Genomic DNA, 18,177 nt, shown 5'->3' with positions numbered 1-18,177 from the left:
GCAAGAGATGCTTCATTATTTTAATGAAATCACTATGAGAGATAGTCTCTGTGTACCTTGTCTAGTAGTTTCTTTTAACAGTCCATATGAATTTATTTCTGAGCATTAGTTTTACCTCTAGAAGATACCCCAGACTAACAGGAAGAGAAATGAGATATTACAGTGAAATATCTAAACTAGCCTATAGTTTCATGAGTGTGTGTGTGTGTGTGTGTGTGTGTGTGTGTGTGTGTGTGTGAGAGAGAGAGAGAGAGAGAGAGAGAGAGAGAGAGAGAGAGAGAGAGAGAGAGAGAGAGAGAGGAGAGAGAGGCCAAAGGTCCATATCAGGCGTCTTCCTCTTTCGTCCTCACCTTCCCTCTTTCACAGGTTCTCTTGCTGACCCTGGAGCCCGCAGGTCGCCTACAACTCTCTTCCTGCACACTCTGGGCATCCTCCTTTCTCCACCTCCCAGTGCTGGGTTTCAGGTGTGTTACAATACCTAGCTTAAATTCTGAAATGTTAACTTGGGTTTTGACTTAATTTAAATAAATGAACAACTTTACAGATTTCATACTCAAAAATTTTGAACTTCTGAGAGAGCTCAAGGGAATATGAACCGTACTTTTATCCTTAACCAAGCTCATAAATCTGCATGATTTCAAGAGAGTGATTTCTGTCTCCAAGCTTTGGTCTGTGAACAGCAGCAGGAGGGAGAACTATGTCATCATTTTAAAAACTTACTTCCTGAGAATCATGACCACGTAGGCCACAATGTTTTCTGTTGGAGTAGAGCAGAACTGTGTGAGGGCACAGACTAATGAGTCTGCCGACACAGGACCTGCTTTAGAATCCACCTTTCTACTATGTGCACTGTGGGATGCTCAAAAAAAAAAAAAAAAAAAAAAAAAAAAAAAAAAAAAATGATGTCACTTGTGTGGAGAGCACTCTGTAAGACTTTCCTGTTTAAATCTGTTTTACTCTGAAACCTGATTGTGCATGGAGATGAAATGCTTTCGACTGACATTTTGGCTTTGCTACGTGGCCTTATCGATTTAAAAATATTTGAAATAATATCTGTTTATGTGTGTGTGTGTGTGTGTGCGCGCGTGTGTGAGTGTGTGATGCATGTGTGGCGGTCAGGAGATAACTTTCAGGAGTCTCCTTCTACCATGTATATTTGGGGATCCAATTCGGCTCATCAGGCTTAGCAGGTGGTGCCTTTTCTGCAGAGCCATCTTGCTGGCCCCACACTGTGTGGCTTTAAGTCTCACCTTCAGCCATCACACTCCTTTCTCTGCCGGACTTAACTGTTTCTTGGCTCTATAAATTCAAGGACCATCCCTGCTTGGCCTTTACTTTCTCAGCTCTTTCCCACATGAAGCCGCAGCTCACCTAAGCAAACCCTCCTCTGTAGCTAGAGTTTTCCTGCCTGGCCCACGGTCAGGACAAATCTCTGTCACTCGCCAGTCCCACAGCCGCTCAGACCCAACCAAGTAAACACAGAGACTTATATTGCTTACAAACTATATGGCCGTGGCAGGCTTCTTGCTAACTCTTCTTATATCTTAAATTAACCCATTTCCATAAATCTATACCTTGCCACGTGGCTCGTGGCTTACTGGCATCTTCACATGCTGCTTGTCATGGTGGCGGCTGGCAGTGTCTCTGACTCAGCCTTCTACTTCCCAGGATTCTTTTCCTCCTTGTCTCGCCAATACTTCCTCCTGCCTGACTACTGGCCAATCAGTGTTTTATTTACTAACCAATCAGAGCAACACATTTGCCATACAGAACATCCCACAGCACTCCTCTCTGCTAGAAAATGTCTATATCCAGGGTCCAGGGGTGTCTCATTTTCTTCTCTGTTTCGTGTCTATGGTTTGTACTTGTTTTGGCCACAACACACTACCACATACAATGTCTTATTGTCTCTCTCTTCCCTCCTCTCACCCTTTCCTCCCATTAGACATCCTACCGCCTGGCTCAAATGCTGCCTCCATCCAAAGCCTTCCTGGTTCTTCTTCAAGGCGTCTTTCCAGACGCTTGGACTCTCACATACATAAGACTTGATTTTCCTCTTGTGACTTGTTTTTCAATTTCTTCTTAGAGATTATACATTTGTGAGAGAACTGGTCAAGTATATTCAACTTTTAGAAGAAAAGAAAAAGTTTCAAGTTTATCCCCGCTACTGTGTATGAGTGTGGGTGTGCACATGCTATGACATACATATAGAGGTCGGAAGGTAACCTTTGGAGTTGGTTTTCCTCTCCAACCTTGTTTTTAAGGCAGGATCCTTTTTATTATTTATTTATTTATTTATAAAACATATTTCTGTTTGGTTGGCTGCCTATGAGCTTTAAAGTGATTCCCCTGTCTCTGTTTTCCATCTCACTGTAGAAGTACTGGGATTACAGATGTACATGACCATATCTTTTTGTTTTGTTTTTTGTTTTTCGAGACAGGGTTTCTCTGTGTAGCTTTGGAGCCTGTCCTGGAACTCACTCTGTAGACCAGGCTGGCCTCCAATTTACAGAGCTCTGCCTGCCTCTGCCTCCCCAGTGCTGGGATCGAGGGTGTGTGCCACCACCGCCTGGCTCATATCTGGCTTTTTACATGGGCTCCAGAGATCAAATTCAGGTTGTCAGTTTTGTGCAGTAAGCCCCTTTACCTGCTGAACCATCTCACCCAGTCTATCCTCATCTTCGCCCCTTTACCTGCTGAACCATCTCACCCAGCCTATCCTCATCTTCGCCCCTTTACCTGCTGAACCATCTCACTCACCCTATCCTCATCTTCGTCCCTTTACCTGCTGAACCATCTCACCCAGTCTATCCTCATCTTCGCCCCTTTACCTGCTGAACCATCTCACCCAGCCTATCCTCATCTTCGCCCCTTTACCTGCTGAACCATCTCACCCAGCCTATCCTCATCGTTGCCTCTTTACCTGCTGAACCATCTCACTCAGCCTATCCTCATCTTCGTCCCTTTACCTGCTGAACCATCTCACCCAGTCTATCCTCATCTTCGCCCCTTTACCTGCTGAACCATCTCACCCAGCCTATCCTCATCTTCGCCCCTTTACCTGCTGAACCATCTCACTCACCCTATCCTCATCTTCGCCCCTTTACCTGCTGAACCATCTCACTCACCCTATCCTCATCGTTGCCTCTTTACCTGATGAACCATCTCACCCAGCCTATCCTCATCTTCGCCCCTTTACCTGCTGAGCCATCTCACTCACCCTATCCTCAACTTCTAAGCCCCAAGATCCTTTGTATATCTCATAGCTCAATAAGTGCATTCCTATGGCACAAAAGGAGATGTATGTTGGGTGGCTTTTCCTGCTACGTCATTTCACTGCTGCCTTTCCAGGGCTCACTGCAAAGCTGTTCCCTAGACAGCCACCCAAGACCCCATGCAAGGGTTTTCCCAAATTATTTGTGCAAATTCTTGTTCTTTTACAGATAGTTTTATGTCAACTTGACACAAACTATGTTCATCTGAGAGGCGGATCCTTGATTTAAAAAAGGAATGCTTCCATAAGACTGGAGTGTAGGCAAGCCTGCAGAGCATTTTCTTAATTAAGTGATTGATTGGAGAGGGCCATCCCTGGGCTGGTGGTCCTGGATTCTGTAAGAAAGCAGGCTGAGTAAGCCATGAGGAGTAAGCTAGTAAGCAGCACCCCTCCATGGCCTCTGCATCGGCTCCTGCCTCCAGGATCCTCTCTGCTTGAGTTCCTGTCCTGACTTCCTTCAGTGATAAACAGTGCTGTAGACGTGTAGCTGAACAAACCCTTTCCTCCCCAAGTTGCTTTGGTCATGGTGTTTGTCGCAGCAATAGTGACCCTAAGTCAGCCCTGTTAGTCTGGGCCTCCCCCGCTGCAGAAGGACAGTGTGTTGACGGCTGGAGATCCCGACAGGTGGGTCATATAGCTAGCTATCCATTCTGTTTCCTGGATTATAGCATGGCCTCTCCCACATTCCTCTCTGGGACAGATGAGCTGATTTCCACTTCCGGTGCTTTTTATCTCAGTGTTCTTCAAGGGGCTAAGAACTGCGTAATGTAGTCACAGTTCAAAGTCACCCCACACTCCTCCCTCCATTAACCTCAATGGCAGGGCCTTTGGAGACCAGGTCCGAATTGAAGCTGTGCACTTCCTGAGGGAAAGGCTGGGAAATGTTTGCAGTTATGAATTTGGTAATTTATATTCTGCATTCCATAGCACATAATTGAGTTCAAATATTCTGGCAGTTATTTGATAACCAGTTTTTTTTTTTTTCATATTCTCACCTTGATTTCCACACACAGCCTTCTGCCACAACATATACTTTTCTACAAAGATCTGAAATAAAAATTTCCCTCTAGTCTATAAAGTAACATGCCTAAATTCCATTTTTTAGCAATGTTTTAGAAACATGCACATAGGAGCTTGTTACAGGCATGGCTAAGATTTTACTAACTGATAGAATAAATGCCTTGGTCATAAGACAGGATTCCTGCTAATGATCTTGTTGGGCCAGACTCTAACAGGGAGGGAGCAAAGAATGTGGAGCTGGAGCCCCTAGCAGCCTGTGGCTGCATGACGCGCAGTCACCATCATCCTGCACCCAGAAACGCCCTTGCGCCCAGTGGCTGCATCCTAAACCAGGAAAAGAGCAACTGAGGAACTGCCCTAGCCTCTTATGGGTGTGCTTGCACCCCTCAACCACCACTATAAAGAGACACCGCCAGTCTTTCCCCACGCAGACATTCCTTTTCCCGTGGGAGAGTGTCTGTCCTTCCCTGTTTTGGAATAAACAGTCTATGGAAACCAGGCTCTAGTCTCTTTTCCTGCCATTGGTCTCCCTACGCTGCCTAACAAATCTAACACCAACACATTCCATTTTTCTCTCTCAGGTTTCCACATGTCTCTCCATTTGAGAGTACATTGCTTTGATCTTGGATGCTGACAAAAATCTCTGAAGAAAAATCGTCAATTTTCCTACCCACTTTGATTTGTTACTACTTAGGATCACTAAGTTAAAAAAAAAAAAAAGTCTGTACTCACCAGACCCTGTCCAATAGCTTGAGATAGAAAACGTGACCCAGATTACGTTAGCAAAGACATTGTTTATTGATTCCTGTAATGATGAAGCCTAATGCATGCTTCAGGCAGTTTGCCTCTAGAGGCTCATCACATGCTCTCACCTGTCCTAATTTCTTTCCATTTCTTAGCTCTGCCTCCACTGAGTTAGTTTCTCAGGGAGGCCAATTCATCTCTCTTTGTGGCAAGGTAGCTGGTAGCAACTTCCAGGGCACATGTACTGTGCTTCTGCTAATCACTCCCCAAAGAGACTCCTGCTGCGCTCCTAAAACTCATTTTGAAAATGTACCCTGATTGTATCTCATAGGCTATAACTGGATAGTCATCTCTCTCACCGAGGATCTCTGGCCAACTCATAGGCAAGTGGTGTCCGGATTGGATAAGAATGTGACTGGCAAAGAGGACACCATGTACGGCTTTCAGTGTGATAAAGGCCTTTTCCAGGTCTGGTTAAGCAGCTGCAGCAGGAGAGTGGTCCTTTGGGAGGTTCCTGCCAGGGCAGAGCCAAGAAGACACCTCAGGGCAAACGCTCTGTCCACTGTCTGTCTGGACTCCCGTCTCTCCTCTGTAAGAAGACTCTGAACGTTAGGACCCCGTGGTTTGAATGTTAATGCTCCTTACGTGTTTGAGTACTTTGTCCCCTGCCGGAGGCATTATTTTCCATAGCTGTGTGCTCTTCAGGAGGTGGAGCCTTGCTGGAGGAAGTGAGTCATGGGAGGAGGGGCTTGTGGTTTGGTACCTGCCCACTTACGCTTCTGTGGTGCCTGGTGCTCCTGGTGCCATGTCGTTCTGGCTGTGATGTTCCGTGCATTTCTAAGTTAAGTAAAGCTTTCCTTCCCAACTTCAAGTTTCTGCTTTTGGTTTTGGTCACAGCAACAAGGAAAGTAACCAATATACATAGATCCCTTTTAGGTAGAGATTTGAGACAGTCTTCTGCCTTATTTAGGGCTGGTTTTGAATAAACTTATTTTCTTCCACCAACTTCTGTCTCTGTGTCTTCTGTGGTGTGGTGGGAAGTGTGGACCTCAGATTCTGGTAGCAAAAAGATAAGCAAAATGTTTAAATAGTTTCTTTAAAAAGGAGCCAGTGGATTCCTTTGCTCTCTGTTTTTGGAAGAGATAACAACACTGGCCAAGAAGAGGCAAACAATAACCATGGGAGCAGGGGTGCACTTCTTGCCGGAAGCTGTGGAAAACAAAGAAGACACAAGTTAGAGATGAGCTGGGGGGCGGGGGGAGAGGTTTTTAAAACACTTTTAAAGCAGGGTGTGGTGACACATGGCTTTAATCCTAGCACTTAGGTGCCAGAAGCAGGTGGTTCTCTGAGTTCAGGGTCTGCATAGCAAGTTCCAGGCCAGCCAGGGCTATGCAGTGAGGTACTGCCTCTAAATCAATGAATAAAAATAAGTATTTGTATATACACATGTACACACCTGAGATGGGGTCTCACTATGTAGTTCTGGCTGGTCTGGAACTCGCTATGTAGATAAGTAGCCCCTAACTCACAGAGATCCACCTGCTTCTGCCTCCTGTGCAAGATTTAGTTTTATTTTGAAATCCCAGTGCATGCCTGTGTGCCTGTGTGGAAGCATGCACACATGAGTGTAGGTGCCCATACAGGCGGCTGTGAGCCACCAGTTATGTGTGCTGGGAACTGAACTGCATTCTTCTGACAGAGTGGTGGCAACTTTTCACTGATAAGCCTTCTCACCAGCCCCAGCAGCAGAGAATCTTCTTTGCTAATGTAATCTGGGTCACATTTTCTATCTTAAGCAATTGGACAGGGTCTGGTGAATACAGAGAGAATATATAGCAGGAGAAATCTGGGGGGAAAAAAGAAGAGGAAGGAGCAAGAGAAGGAGGATGCTAGGGGCCAGCCACCTAGCCACCCAGTCACCCAGCCACCCAGCCACCCAGCCACCCAGCCACCCAGCCACCTAGCCAGCCACGGAGTAAGAGTGAAAGTAAGATATAGAGAAGTAAGAAAAGGAGAAAAGCCCAGAGGCAAAAGATAGACGGGATAATTTAAGAAAAGCTGGCTAAGACAAGCCAAGCTAAGTCCTGGTGTTCATAATAAAGACTGATTATTTGGGAGTTGGGTAGTGTGCCCCCCAAAAGAGAAAAAACAAACAACAACACAGAGTGAAACGAACCGGGGAAGAGCTGTACTGGAGCTCGATGTTTGAGCCCTCCCAGGGTCAGAGGGCCTGCTAAGGGCCTTTGCACACATTGTCGTTTCTTCTCATCGGAATCTTATCGGGTGAGTTTAAATGACAGCTTCCCTTTTCCATGCGGAGCAACAGGTGCAGAGACCAAGTCGCTCCCCCAAGACCACGACACTATTGCTTGTCCCTCGCAGAGGTCGCAGGTAAAACTCAGCTGCTACAAACAGCTGGCTTTGGTTTTCTAGAAGCGTGCCAAGGATTTTGATGATTTGAAATATTTTGACATAAACCCTTCTTTGTAAACCCAGCAATAAAGAGCAGATTGTGTAGTGTGTGTATATGTGTGAGCGTATGCGTATGTGTGTGGCACACATTGTTTTGCTGAAAGGAATTACTTAAGAGAGAAAAACAAATTAACATTCTGTTGGCATAGTTTGGATCTTTTAATAAACATGAAAACATGTTACTATGGTAACCAGTATAGATCATGTGAGGGGTAACAAAGTAATTACAAGGGAGACAGGGTAGTTTAGAATGACTTAATTTTTCTTTTTCGTATTTTCTCCCTTGAATCTGTTTTGCTACCAGTTTGAATTCTTAGCTTATTTTTGAATGGTTCAGTACTTGGTACTTTGACCTTGGGCTGCACGTTTAGAAGACCAAATCGGTTTATTGTAACATAACCCAAAGGACTGGGCAAGTTCCGGTTTTTAATATACTGTTTCTCATTGAGACAAAGACAGTATCCTAACTGGTTAATTTTAACAGTCTGGTTTTCTTGTTTGTTTGTTTCTTTTTGTCATGTAGCCCAGGCTGGCCTCAGACTCCCTACATAAGGTAAGAATGACCTTGAACTCCCAATCCCCTCTCTTCTTCCCAACACACTGGGGTTAGAGGCATGTGCCACCACGTCTGGCTGCATGGAGTCTTTTAAAGAATCCATCTCTTGAGTTACAAGGGAAGAGGAGGGGACGTATACTCATCTGGCTCACAGGGGCTTTGGGGATATGCAGAGAGTATGGCTTCTGCTAATGGAAAGAGAATGTAAGAATGAGAAACAGTCTTAGAGGATCTGAGTTTATTTAGAAATTAGGTGTCAGTGTTCCAGAACATCTGTGAGTTCTCTAGACAGACCTTAGTGGGAGAAGTGAGCCGTAGAAGCTATCTAGAAAACTCAGGTCTGGGGAGAGTTCACTGACCCTACTTAGGAAAGGAACTGCCAGGAAAAAAATCTACGGCATTAAGCTAGGTGTGGTGGCTCATGCCTGTAATTCCAGCACTTGGGAGGCAAAGGCAGGAGGGTCGGAAGCTTGAGTAGGGAGTAAGTTCTAGAACAGCCTGAGACCTCATCTAAGAAGAAAAGAAAGTAGTTGGTAGCGCTCCTCCCCTCCCAGGGTTTACGTGTGGAACGTTATCAATGAGCACAAACGGCCCAAGGGACGTTTCTTACGACATGAAGAGCATCCCCAGTGCGGCGGTGGCAGCAAATCAGAAGAAAACACTGCAGTGATCAACTGAGAACATCCTGAAGCCAGTGACGTTTTGTCATCAGTCAAGCTAAGCAGGTGCTAACTCTGTCCAATCAAGATCAGACAGTCACTCTGTCCTCGGCTAAAGTGGAGGTTAGCCGCTAGACTGTGGCAGATGAGGCAAAGGGGGGTGTCCCAGAACCACCGGGTGGGCCAGTCTCCTCTCCACCTTCCTTCAGAGTCCATGCTCAGAGGAAGAAAGAGCCCTCCCCGCAGCAAGCACTTATGTCTCCCCTTTTACCCTTCCAGACACTTCCACAGTTGGGGCAGCCAGGAGGACACCAGATGCTAGGGCCAGCTCTTGGCTGACATACACATCTCATCCCTTTTCCATTTCTGAAAAAAAAAGGCACCTAGCATGATGGTGTACGCCTACCCCGCCAGCCGCCACCATTTACAAGTTCACTTCCGGAGGCTACTCAAGCTTGTAATTGACAGATTTCTGGAAAAATTAATGTGTTTACATCACAAAAGAAATGGTTACATACTGCTGGTGACCACACTGTAGACATTCGGGTTTGAGTCCAGCGCCTTTCTCCTGACAAGGACTTGGATGGACTTCAGATCATAATCTTCTTCAGGCTATCAGGTATCAGAACTGCTTCTAGCCTAGTGACTTACAGGGTGACTGGGAGATAGTAAGAGGCTTCATTCCTCCACCATTATTCATGCCCTCAACAAGAGATGGCTGCCCTGTCTGGTCGGGGACTAAAGCTTACAGGTAACACTGATTTACCATTTACAGTCTGCTAAGGAATGTGAAGTAATTTCGCATCTTAGTTTACTTAATCTTCATAAAAGCCTTATGTTCTAATGCTCATTGTGGAGTATTTTTCTCTCCTTACTTGAGTCTGGAGAATTGGACTTGGCCTCCAGCATGCTACACAGCCACTCCAGTCTTGGTACTGCTCATCCTGTAGAAGAGAAACTCGAAGAGCTTAAGCTATTTGACCAAGAACGTGAAGCCAATGAGTGGAACAGATGGTTGTGGAGCCAAACACGGTGGATCTGGGTCAAGCTGCCCAGTTCCCTGTCTTACTCTTGAATACTTGGTTCTCCAGGCCCTGTCCACAAAGAGCTTAGAGGGCAACACAAGGTCACTGATTTTCCTAAGTATGTAATGGTTTCAAGTATTCACTGAAGACAAACCAAACATCCAATGTCTGATAATATATATGGCTATCCCAGCTAAGTCCTAACTCAAGGCTGAGTTAAAGTTGTATTTAAGCATCTTTTTTTTTCTCTTTCTCTGTCTCATTTGTTCTTTGTAGTACTGGGTATGAAACACAGGACCTTGTGTTTGCTAAGCAAATGGTTTCCCACTGAGTGACACCCTCAGCTTTGTTCTGGAATACTTTTCTTTGAAGTTGACAGAAGAGCAATATATATTCCCTCAGTCTTCTATTTGTGTTCAAGTTGTTGTTTTCTTTTTCTTTTTTTTTTTTTTAGACTGGGTCTCATGTATCTCAGTCTGGCCTTGAACTTGATATATTGTCAAGGATGGCCTTGACCTTCTGATCCCCTTGCCTCTACTCTTAGGCAAGTGTACATTGAGAGTCGTGGAAGCTGGCTAGGCGTGTTCTTATTCATTGTCAAAGCATCATTCTTTTCCTCATATTCTACTGCAGTTTTTCATCCTCTGACCAACACAACTGTCTTGGGTCTGTGGAGCCAATATTCATGTCATTTGTATTGTTCCCAAAAGGAAGAAGGAGGAGATGACAATATTGACAGGTCACCTCTGCCCAGTCTGTATGTACAGACACAGTGAGCAGGCTAGACCTCAGCTTGAAGAAGCCCCACACAACACTGGGGAATGGAGCTGAGAAGTGCTGAGTCCCAAGTACAAACAGTAGTGTTGATGAAGGAGTGGAGAGAGACTGGGGAATAATCCACAGGTAGCTGGTGCAGCTGGCTTGGGACTAACTGCGGCTGCATTTGTGTGCTGGTGAGGACCATTGTCCTGAATTGAATGGCACAGAATTGCCCCTTAGCAGAGCAGCTGGGCGGCAACATGAAAGGGTGAAATGGGATCCCCAACTTTTCCTAAAGAGCGTGCTCTTCTTTTGTCTACTGTGATATCTTGAATGTCTCTTTTTTAAAGGTTGTTTCTCACAGTATCTCCAGAGCTGCTTTTAAAACACTGATCAATTAAATAACCCACTTCTTTTCTGCTTTAAAATTATGTGTGCTGGTTAGTGTTTCATGAGCTTGGCATAAGCTCTGTGTAATTTGGGAAGAGGGACTCTCAAGTGAGAAAATGCCTCTATAGGATTGTTCTATATAGGCAGGTGTGTAGGGCATTTTCTTTACTAGTGATTGATGGGGAAGGGCCCAGCCTACTGTGGGTGGTGCCATCCCTGGGCTAGTGGTCCTGGGTTCTATGAGAAAGCAGGCTGAGCAAGCCATGGAGAGCAAGCCAGTAAGCAGTACTCCTCCATGGCCTCTGCAGCAGCTCCTGGTTCCTGCTCTGATCTCCCTGGATGATGGACTGACTCCAAGCTGTAAGATATAATAAATCCTTTCTTCTCTAAGTTGCTTTTGGTCAGGGTATTTATCACAGCAATAGAAACCTAACTAAGACACTATGCATTTTTAAAGGTTTAGTTGTTTTATGTTATGTGGATGAGTGTTTTGCCTGAGTGTATGTCTGTGTATGACTTGCATGCCAGGTGCCCACAGAAGCCAGAACAGACATCAGAGCAGGAGCTGGAGTGTGAGTCACCATGTGGGTGGGTCCTAGAAACTGAATCTGAGTCTTCTGGAAGAACAGTCAATACTCTTAAGCCCTGAGCCATCTTTCCAACCCATTTTAAGGAGAAGGTCTCACACATCCTAGGCTTGCCCTGAATCTGCTATCTAACGAGAGGGTGACACTGGACTTCTACTCTTCCCACCTATTCCACAATGCCCGGTTTTATGCCATGTTGGGGTTCTACCTCAAGGACCTTGTGTGGTCAGCATCTTCCCAGCTGAACTACAAACCCCAGCCCTGGACTGCCTACAACTTTTTGTTATTGCTGCTGTTTGTTTGGTGTCTGTTGTTGTTGTGATAGGGTCTTGCTAATAGCTGTCGCTGGCTCTCTGTAGACCAGGCTGGCCTTGAACTCACAGACATCCATCAGTCTCTGCCTCCCAAGTGCTAGGATTAGGATTGTGTGTGCTACCATGCCTGGCTGATGTCCTCCATACTTCTGACGACTTCTCATCACCCACAACTTAAGGTAGATTCAAGGCCAATCAGGTCCACCAGAACCTGCTGCCTGGAGAAGCCCCCGATCCCTCTCTAGGCCTCTCTCCTTCCCACACACTGCTCTCCAGCCACCCTGGGCTCGGTGGTTCCCCATGATTTCACCGTATGTTTTCTCTCTTTCTGAAAATCTCCGTGCCCATTTCAAGTCCCACATAGCCCTCTGTTGGGAAGCCCACCTCACCTTCTCCAGAAGCAGAGTATCTCCCTACATAGACCAGCTGTAACCCATCTGCTGAGTCACATTGGACTTTCAAATTCATACATTAATTTCTTCTCCCATTGTTCATTAGACTCAAATCCCCCCAGAATAATGATTTTGTTTTGATTCATTCTGTGTTGCCAAGATATCCAATCATAACAGAATAGGGTTAACAAATAGAAAACTAGAAAGTAAAAATTTTACTTATTACTTATTTACTATTGTGTTAATTTAAGAGAAAGCATAACACGTTTGGCACCCCACATTGGGCCACCAACCAGCTCCCACATCAGGACATGGAGATTTGTTAGTTATGAATGCTTGGTCTCATCTTATGCTTGTCCCACTAGCTCTTATAATTTAATTTAACCTGTTTCTTTTCATCTACATTTTGCCTCAGGGTCTTTTACCTTTCTTTCTTTCTATATGTCCTGCTTTCAATGCTTCTTCCATGTCTGGCTAGCTGGCGGCTGCCTGCCTCTCCTTCTCTTCTCTTTTTTTCTTCTTTCTCAAGCCTAGATTCCTTCTCCTATGTATTCTCTCTGCCCACCAGCCCTGCCTATCCCTCTACTGCCTGGCTATTGGCTGTTCAGCTTTTTATTAGACAAATCAGATGCCTTAGGCAAGCAAGGTGAAACAAATGCAACACATCTTTACATAATTAAACAAATGTAACGTATCTTTGCCTAGCTAAACAAACAACATAAACAAATGCAACACACCTTTACATAGTTAAACTAATATTCCACAGCACTATCTCCTCTAATCAAGGTTTATTAAATGCTTATATTTTCCATGTAATACAGTTAATCTTCCTTTATCATCAATTTTACTTTCTAGAAATTTTATCAATTTCTGGTCAACTGTGGTCTGAAAATTTTACTTGAAGAATCTCAGAAACATCACAACTAATAAATTTTAGATTAGGAATCATCCTGAGTAGCATGTTGAAATCTTGTGTAGTTTTGCTCCATCCTGATTGAGATGGGAATCACACCTTTGTTCAGCGTTTCCACACTGTATATGCTACCTGCCTATGTCACTCCTTTGATTTCATCTTATCACAAATGCATTGTGTTATGTCACATTACAACAAGAAGGAGGACTAAACTGCAATACGATATTTTGGGTTAGGGAGAGTGAACATTTAAATAACCTTTGGCTTATAATAAATTCAATATCATAGGTCTGTATGTATAGTAAAAACCTATTGTATATGTAGGGTTTGGTAGTACCTGAGGTTTGTAACCATCCTCTGGGGTTGCTGGAACATATCCCCATGGATAAGGTGGTACCGGTGCAGAATCTCTTTTTTATTTTTATTATTTTAGAGGTGGTAGGTGAGAAATAAAGCAGAAAGTCAATTTAGTCTGTCAGTTCCATTATCACTGGAGGTCAGTATCCTTGTTCCCATTCCCCTACTCCAAGTCCACTCAGGAAACAACCCAACAATCATCATCATCATCATCAACAACAACAATAACAAAAACCTTCTATAAACAAAGAGGGATCTATGAGTCTGATAAATATAGATTCAATTTAGAGCAGGCTCACCTTTTAGCAGCTGGCAGTTATATATGCTCAGGTTTCCAGCAGACTGCAAGTTTATCAAATCTCCATTGGGGTTGTGGCTCTTACTTGTGACTTCAAATAATTCATAGGGGGGGATCAAGACTTCTTTCCTGAGACAGAAATCTTGCACAGAGGCACCCAGGCAAGTAACAATAGTAAACAGTGTTTGGTTTCCAGACACCCGTGTCTCCTCTCTTAGCAGGGAGGCAGAAAGAAACTGGCCGAATCGAATGGTGGTACCAACATTGACATCAAATTTCATGTTCTTCATCCCATGGTGCACCTTGTAGCACAGGCTGCTGTTCTTTGTGGAGCTCTCTTTCCTCAGCAGCTGCATGGCTGAGGTGAGGTAGTAGTGCAAATACTTGAAGTGGAATGACTGTCTGTACTGGCTGGGAGACCCCACAGTGCTGGCCATGGCCGTAGCAAAGTCAGAGCTCACATTTTGATTCAAGGTGTAGACCACAAGGGCCACAGCGTGTGTGGTGGTCATACTCTCCGGGAGAGTCTTGTCTTGGCTCAGCCAGATTAAATGGGCTTTTTGCCATGCTCTGGAGTAATACTTATGAGAGCTTATTTCCTTCATGAAGTAGTCTCCTTGGCTTAGCTCCTCCATGACCTGCTTGCTACAGCCTTGGTATTGGTCGTCAAAGGAATCCGGTGTCAAGTCAAGGTCTACCTTAAGAGCAGCCTGTAAGAAAAAGTAATCTTGATTTGAATTACTCAAGTCTGATGGAAATGAAGTTGCAGATTTGTTGTGCCCTACAGTGTTTTACATGGAATGAATGGTCAAGCATGTCCATTATGGTGACCCCCATATTATTCCTACCTGGGCTGGGATTGTCATTATTCGTAACAGGCACAGAAAACTCAAAGGCTTATCTTCTCAGGGTGGAAGTGTTCTGTATCATAGAGCTCACAGTGTTTCTACATGTTGAATTTGTTGAAGAAATAAAGCACTAACCTTATAGTTTAATTATACTTTCCACTTCCTTTGGTTTCTCTTCATATTCTCTCATGGATGTCACAAAGAATGTTAAGAGCTGAGTATAGTGGCTCATATTTATAACCCTGGCACTGGGAAGGCTGAGGTGGGAGAATTACTATGAGTCGGAGGCCTGCCTAGCTACATAGTGAGTTCAAGGCCAGCCTGGGTTATAGTGTATGACCCTGTTTCAAGCCAACCCAACCTAGTTCAAACAAAACAACTGTGTGTGTGTGTGTGTATGTGTGTGTGTGTGTGTGTGTGTTTGTGTGTGTATAAAATTTACATCTTACTGTGCATGTGCATGTACATGGAGACCAGGGTCAATGTCATGGGTCTTCCTCTACTACTCTCCACTTTATTTTTTGAGACAAGGTCTCCCAGTGAGCCAGAAGCTCAGTAGTTGAGCTGAGTGCTTGGCCAGGGATCTCTGGAGCTCTGGGGACCTGCCTGTCTCCACACCTCTTTCCCACTGCCAGCACTGGGGTTATAGACATGCATTCCGTCACACCTGGATTTTACGTGCATTCTTGGGACCCACACTCAAGTCCTCAGGCGTGTACATCAAGCACTGTAACCTCCAGCCTTCTTCCAGCCCCCCTATATTAAATCTTTTAACTTTATGAGTAATACGTAGTGTTAGATTCTCCAAGAGAGACTTGTTAAAAAACAATCTTCTTGCTTACTTAGAGTCTGGGGACAAAAAGGAAGAAAAAAAAAGCAAATATGGAAGCTGAAATATCACCCCTCTTCCTCAGTAAGACCATGTAGGTGCACGCAGCTTTGGGTCTGGTGGCAATCTGGCTTAAAAGTAAATTCCAGACCCAGTCAGACTTGTCTCAGCAGTTGCTGGCAGGACTGAGGCCTCTCAGATAACATCTTGTCATGGGGGAAAAGCCCTCATGCCATAGAGATTAGGTTAACCAAGTCCCAGAGTGGAGAACAGAGCTGAACTCCATGCAGGCAGTTATTCCTCTAAATCTTACCCAGAAAGCAATGTTTCCAGGGGAGCCGAGTGAGTGGAGAGTGAGACGGTGCCTAGGAAAGTCCCTCCTCTTGGTAGTGAGGTGCTGGAAAGTACGCTCCGTTGTGGTGGGGGGAACACTTGAGTATTGTCTGGAGAGGGTTGGAGTGAAGCCAGAGGCTTGGAAAGAGGCTCCCTGGGTTCCACCAGCTCATTATTGAGAACCTTATTTGAATTACCTACACTCAAACAGATGCTTATTTCTAGGCAAAGCAATGATGCTTTTCTCATGAACAGTACTCATCAAAAGGCAAGATTTTGTGCAAGGTCAGTGTGGTTGGGAGTGGGACTAGAAAGCACACAATTTGGTATTTTAACTGTGTGGTTTATGATGACATGCTGTTTAGTTGCATATAATCTAGATCCAATTTTTAAGACTGATTGAATGATGCTAACCAGTACATCAGATTTTAAAATAAGCTTCCAGTAATCCAAGCCAGGTCAAGCCAAGCATCACATTCTGTCAAATACTACAATGAACTCCATCACATTTTTTTTTTTTGGGGGGGGGTTTTCGAGACAGGGTTTCTCTGTGTAGCTTTGCACCTTTCCTGGAACTCACTTGGTAGCCCAGGCTGGCCTCGAACTCACAAAGATCCGCCTGCCTCTGCCTCCCGAGTGCTGGGATTAAAGGTGTGCGCCACCACCGCCCGGCTCAACTCCATCACATTTTTAACATGTCACCAGATCTCAAATATTTCCCTGTATCACTTGTTATCATTAGCCCATTTTCAGTATAAACCTTAAAGTTAGAATACTCAAAACTTGTGCTGTCTCCATAAAGCTGTCTCCAGTCAAATAGGCTTATTTCATAGTATTTGTCCTGTGAAAACAGTATTTTAATACTCACAAAGAATCAGGAAAATAACGCTATGGCACTCACTTCCATTGTGCCAAATTTATGAATTATAAAAAGTTTAAACTATTTTTTTTATACCAATTGTTTCCATTACTTCACTAACATCGTTTGCTCCTAGATTGCCAGTGCCTAAGTTTTGATCACTTAGGTGGCCACCACGTGAAGGTCCTATTGGTGCATAGATCACGAAGGTCACCGAGAGACCCACTTTTCGATCGCCCCTACCTCAGTGCTCACGGCGGGTGTCTGCAGAGCGCAGAGCACCAGCAGCGGCGGCAGCAGCAGCTTGAGCTGTCCTCCTGGAAGCCAGAGCTTTACCCCCCGGTCTGCAGCACTTGATAGAAGCGGCCTCTTGGATCTACCGGTCAGTGGGCCACAGTTCGCATCAGGAGAACTTCGCTGCCCCGAAAGCCTCCTTCCGAAGTACTCTCTAGAGTCTCTCTTTGGCATTTTCTCTTCGGGCTGCGTCTGAGGTTCTGCTCCTGCTGCAGCCGCTGTGACTGACTTCTGCTGAACATCAACGACCGACAGCTTCCTTCAGCTCCTTTGAAAAGTCGAAGTCCCCGAATGAGCTAGATGTGCGCGGCACACAAAGATTTCCAACTTGAGTCAGTTTCAAATTTTAAAAAGGCAAAAAACTCGCTCCTTATCTAGTCGGCGTCCAGGGGGAATGCCAAGGTTCGGTTCAGGGTCAGGTTTTGCAGTTCAGCCTTGCCTTTCCCAGAATGGCAGGAAAAAGCATGTTCGGTGGTGCTTGGGGCCAAGTCCCATTATCTGGAGCCCCAGGCTTTCATTGTGAGCAATACCAGAGGCATGTGCGGTGCAGCTGGGGAGATGCAATCTGAAGGTGGCCTGTGTCAGGCTCATCTGGTGGTGCAGATAGCCCTGCCCTGGATGATCCTCCACAAGCCGCACACGCTTTAAAAGTTGTATGTTTTGCTGTTTTTCCAGTGCGTTTGAAACATCCGCATCTGGGGATGGTGGCTCTTTGGTTTGTAGCTTTGAACATTTATTTCTTCTGAGAACTTCAGGTCCCCGATCCGTGTAATTCCGTGATGAATCCCCAACACAGGATTTAAGTCAGCACTTCCTGCTCAACTCTGAATTCCATCCCACTACTCCTGGCCTTTCAGACTCTGCTATCTCACAGACATTGTCTATTTATGTTTTCTGACTCTTATCTGACTCTGGAGAGAAACCAAATCCTGTTCTTGGAAATCCTGATCTCGCTTCCTTTTTACAATTTTATTTTATTTTATTTTTTGGTTTTCTCGAGACAGGGTTTCTCTGTGTAGCTTTGTGCCTTTCCTGGAGCTCACTTGGTAGCCCAGGCTGGCCTCGAACTCAAAAGATCCGCCTGGCTCTGCCTCCCGAGTGCTGGGATTAAAGGTGTGCGCCACCACCGCCCAGCCCCTTTTTACAATTTTAAAGACTGGTCTATCCAAAGTCTCTGAAGATCTTGGCAGTTCTCCCTCAGCAGAAGCTCAGAGTATATAGAGAAGCTATAAGAGAGGAAACGCAAGTTATCCC

The 18,177-nt window shown here is 45.0% G+C and overlaps 1 protein-coding gene across 1 annotated transcript; it reads right to left on the bottom strand.

The window, feature by feature from the left end:
• Nucleotides 1-5,068: 5,068 nt before the first annotated feature.
• Art4 (ADP-ribosyltransferase 4 (inactive) (Dombrock blood group)) lies at nt 5,069-17,467 on the bottom strand. Its single transcript, XM_028872174.2, has 3 exons — nt 16,873-17,467; nt 13,762-14,470; nt 5,069-6,247 (listed from the first exon to the last, which is right to left on the bottom strand). The coding sequence occupies exons 1-3, from the start codon at nt 17,095-17,097 to the stop codon at nt 6,135-6,137; spliced, it is 1,047 nt and encodes a 348-aa protein (XP_028728007.1). The 5' UTR covers nt 17,098-17,467; the 3' UTR covers nt 5,069-6,134.
• Between the last annotated feature and the right edge of the window lie 710 nt (nt 17,468-18,177).

Source organism: Peromyscus leucopus, chromosome 3 (assembly GCF_004664715.2).
Source record: "Peromyscus leucopus breed LL Stock chromosome 3, UCI_PerLeu_2.1, whole genome shotgun sequence".
Lineage (NCBI taxonomy): Eukaryota > Metazoa > Chordata > Mammalia > Rodentia > Cricetidae > Peromyscus > Peromyscus leucopus.
Note: the sequence above shows the minus strand (reverse complement) of the source record. Positions and strands in the feature narration are given on the sequence as shown.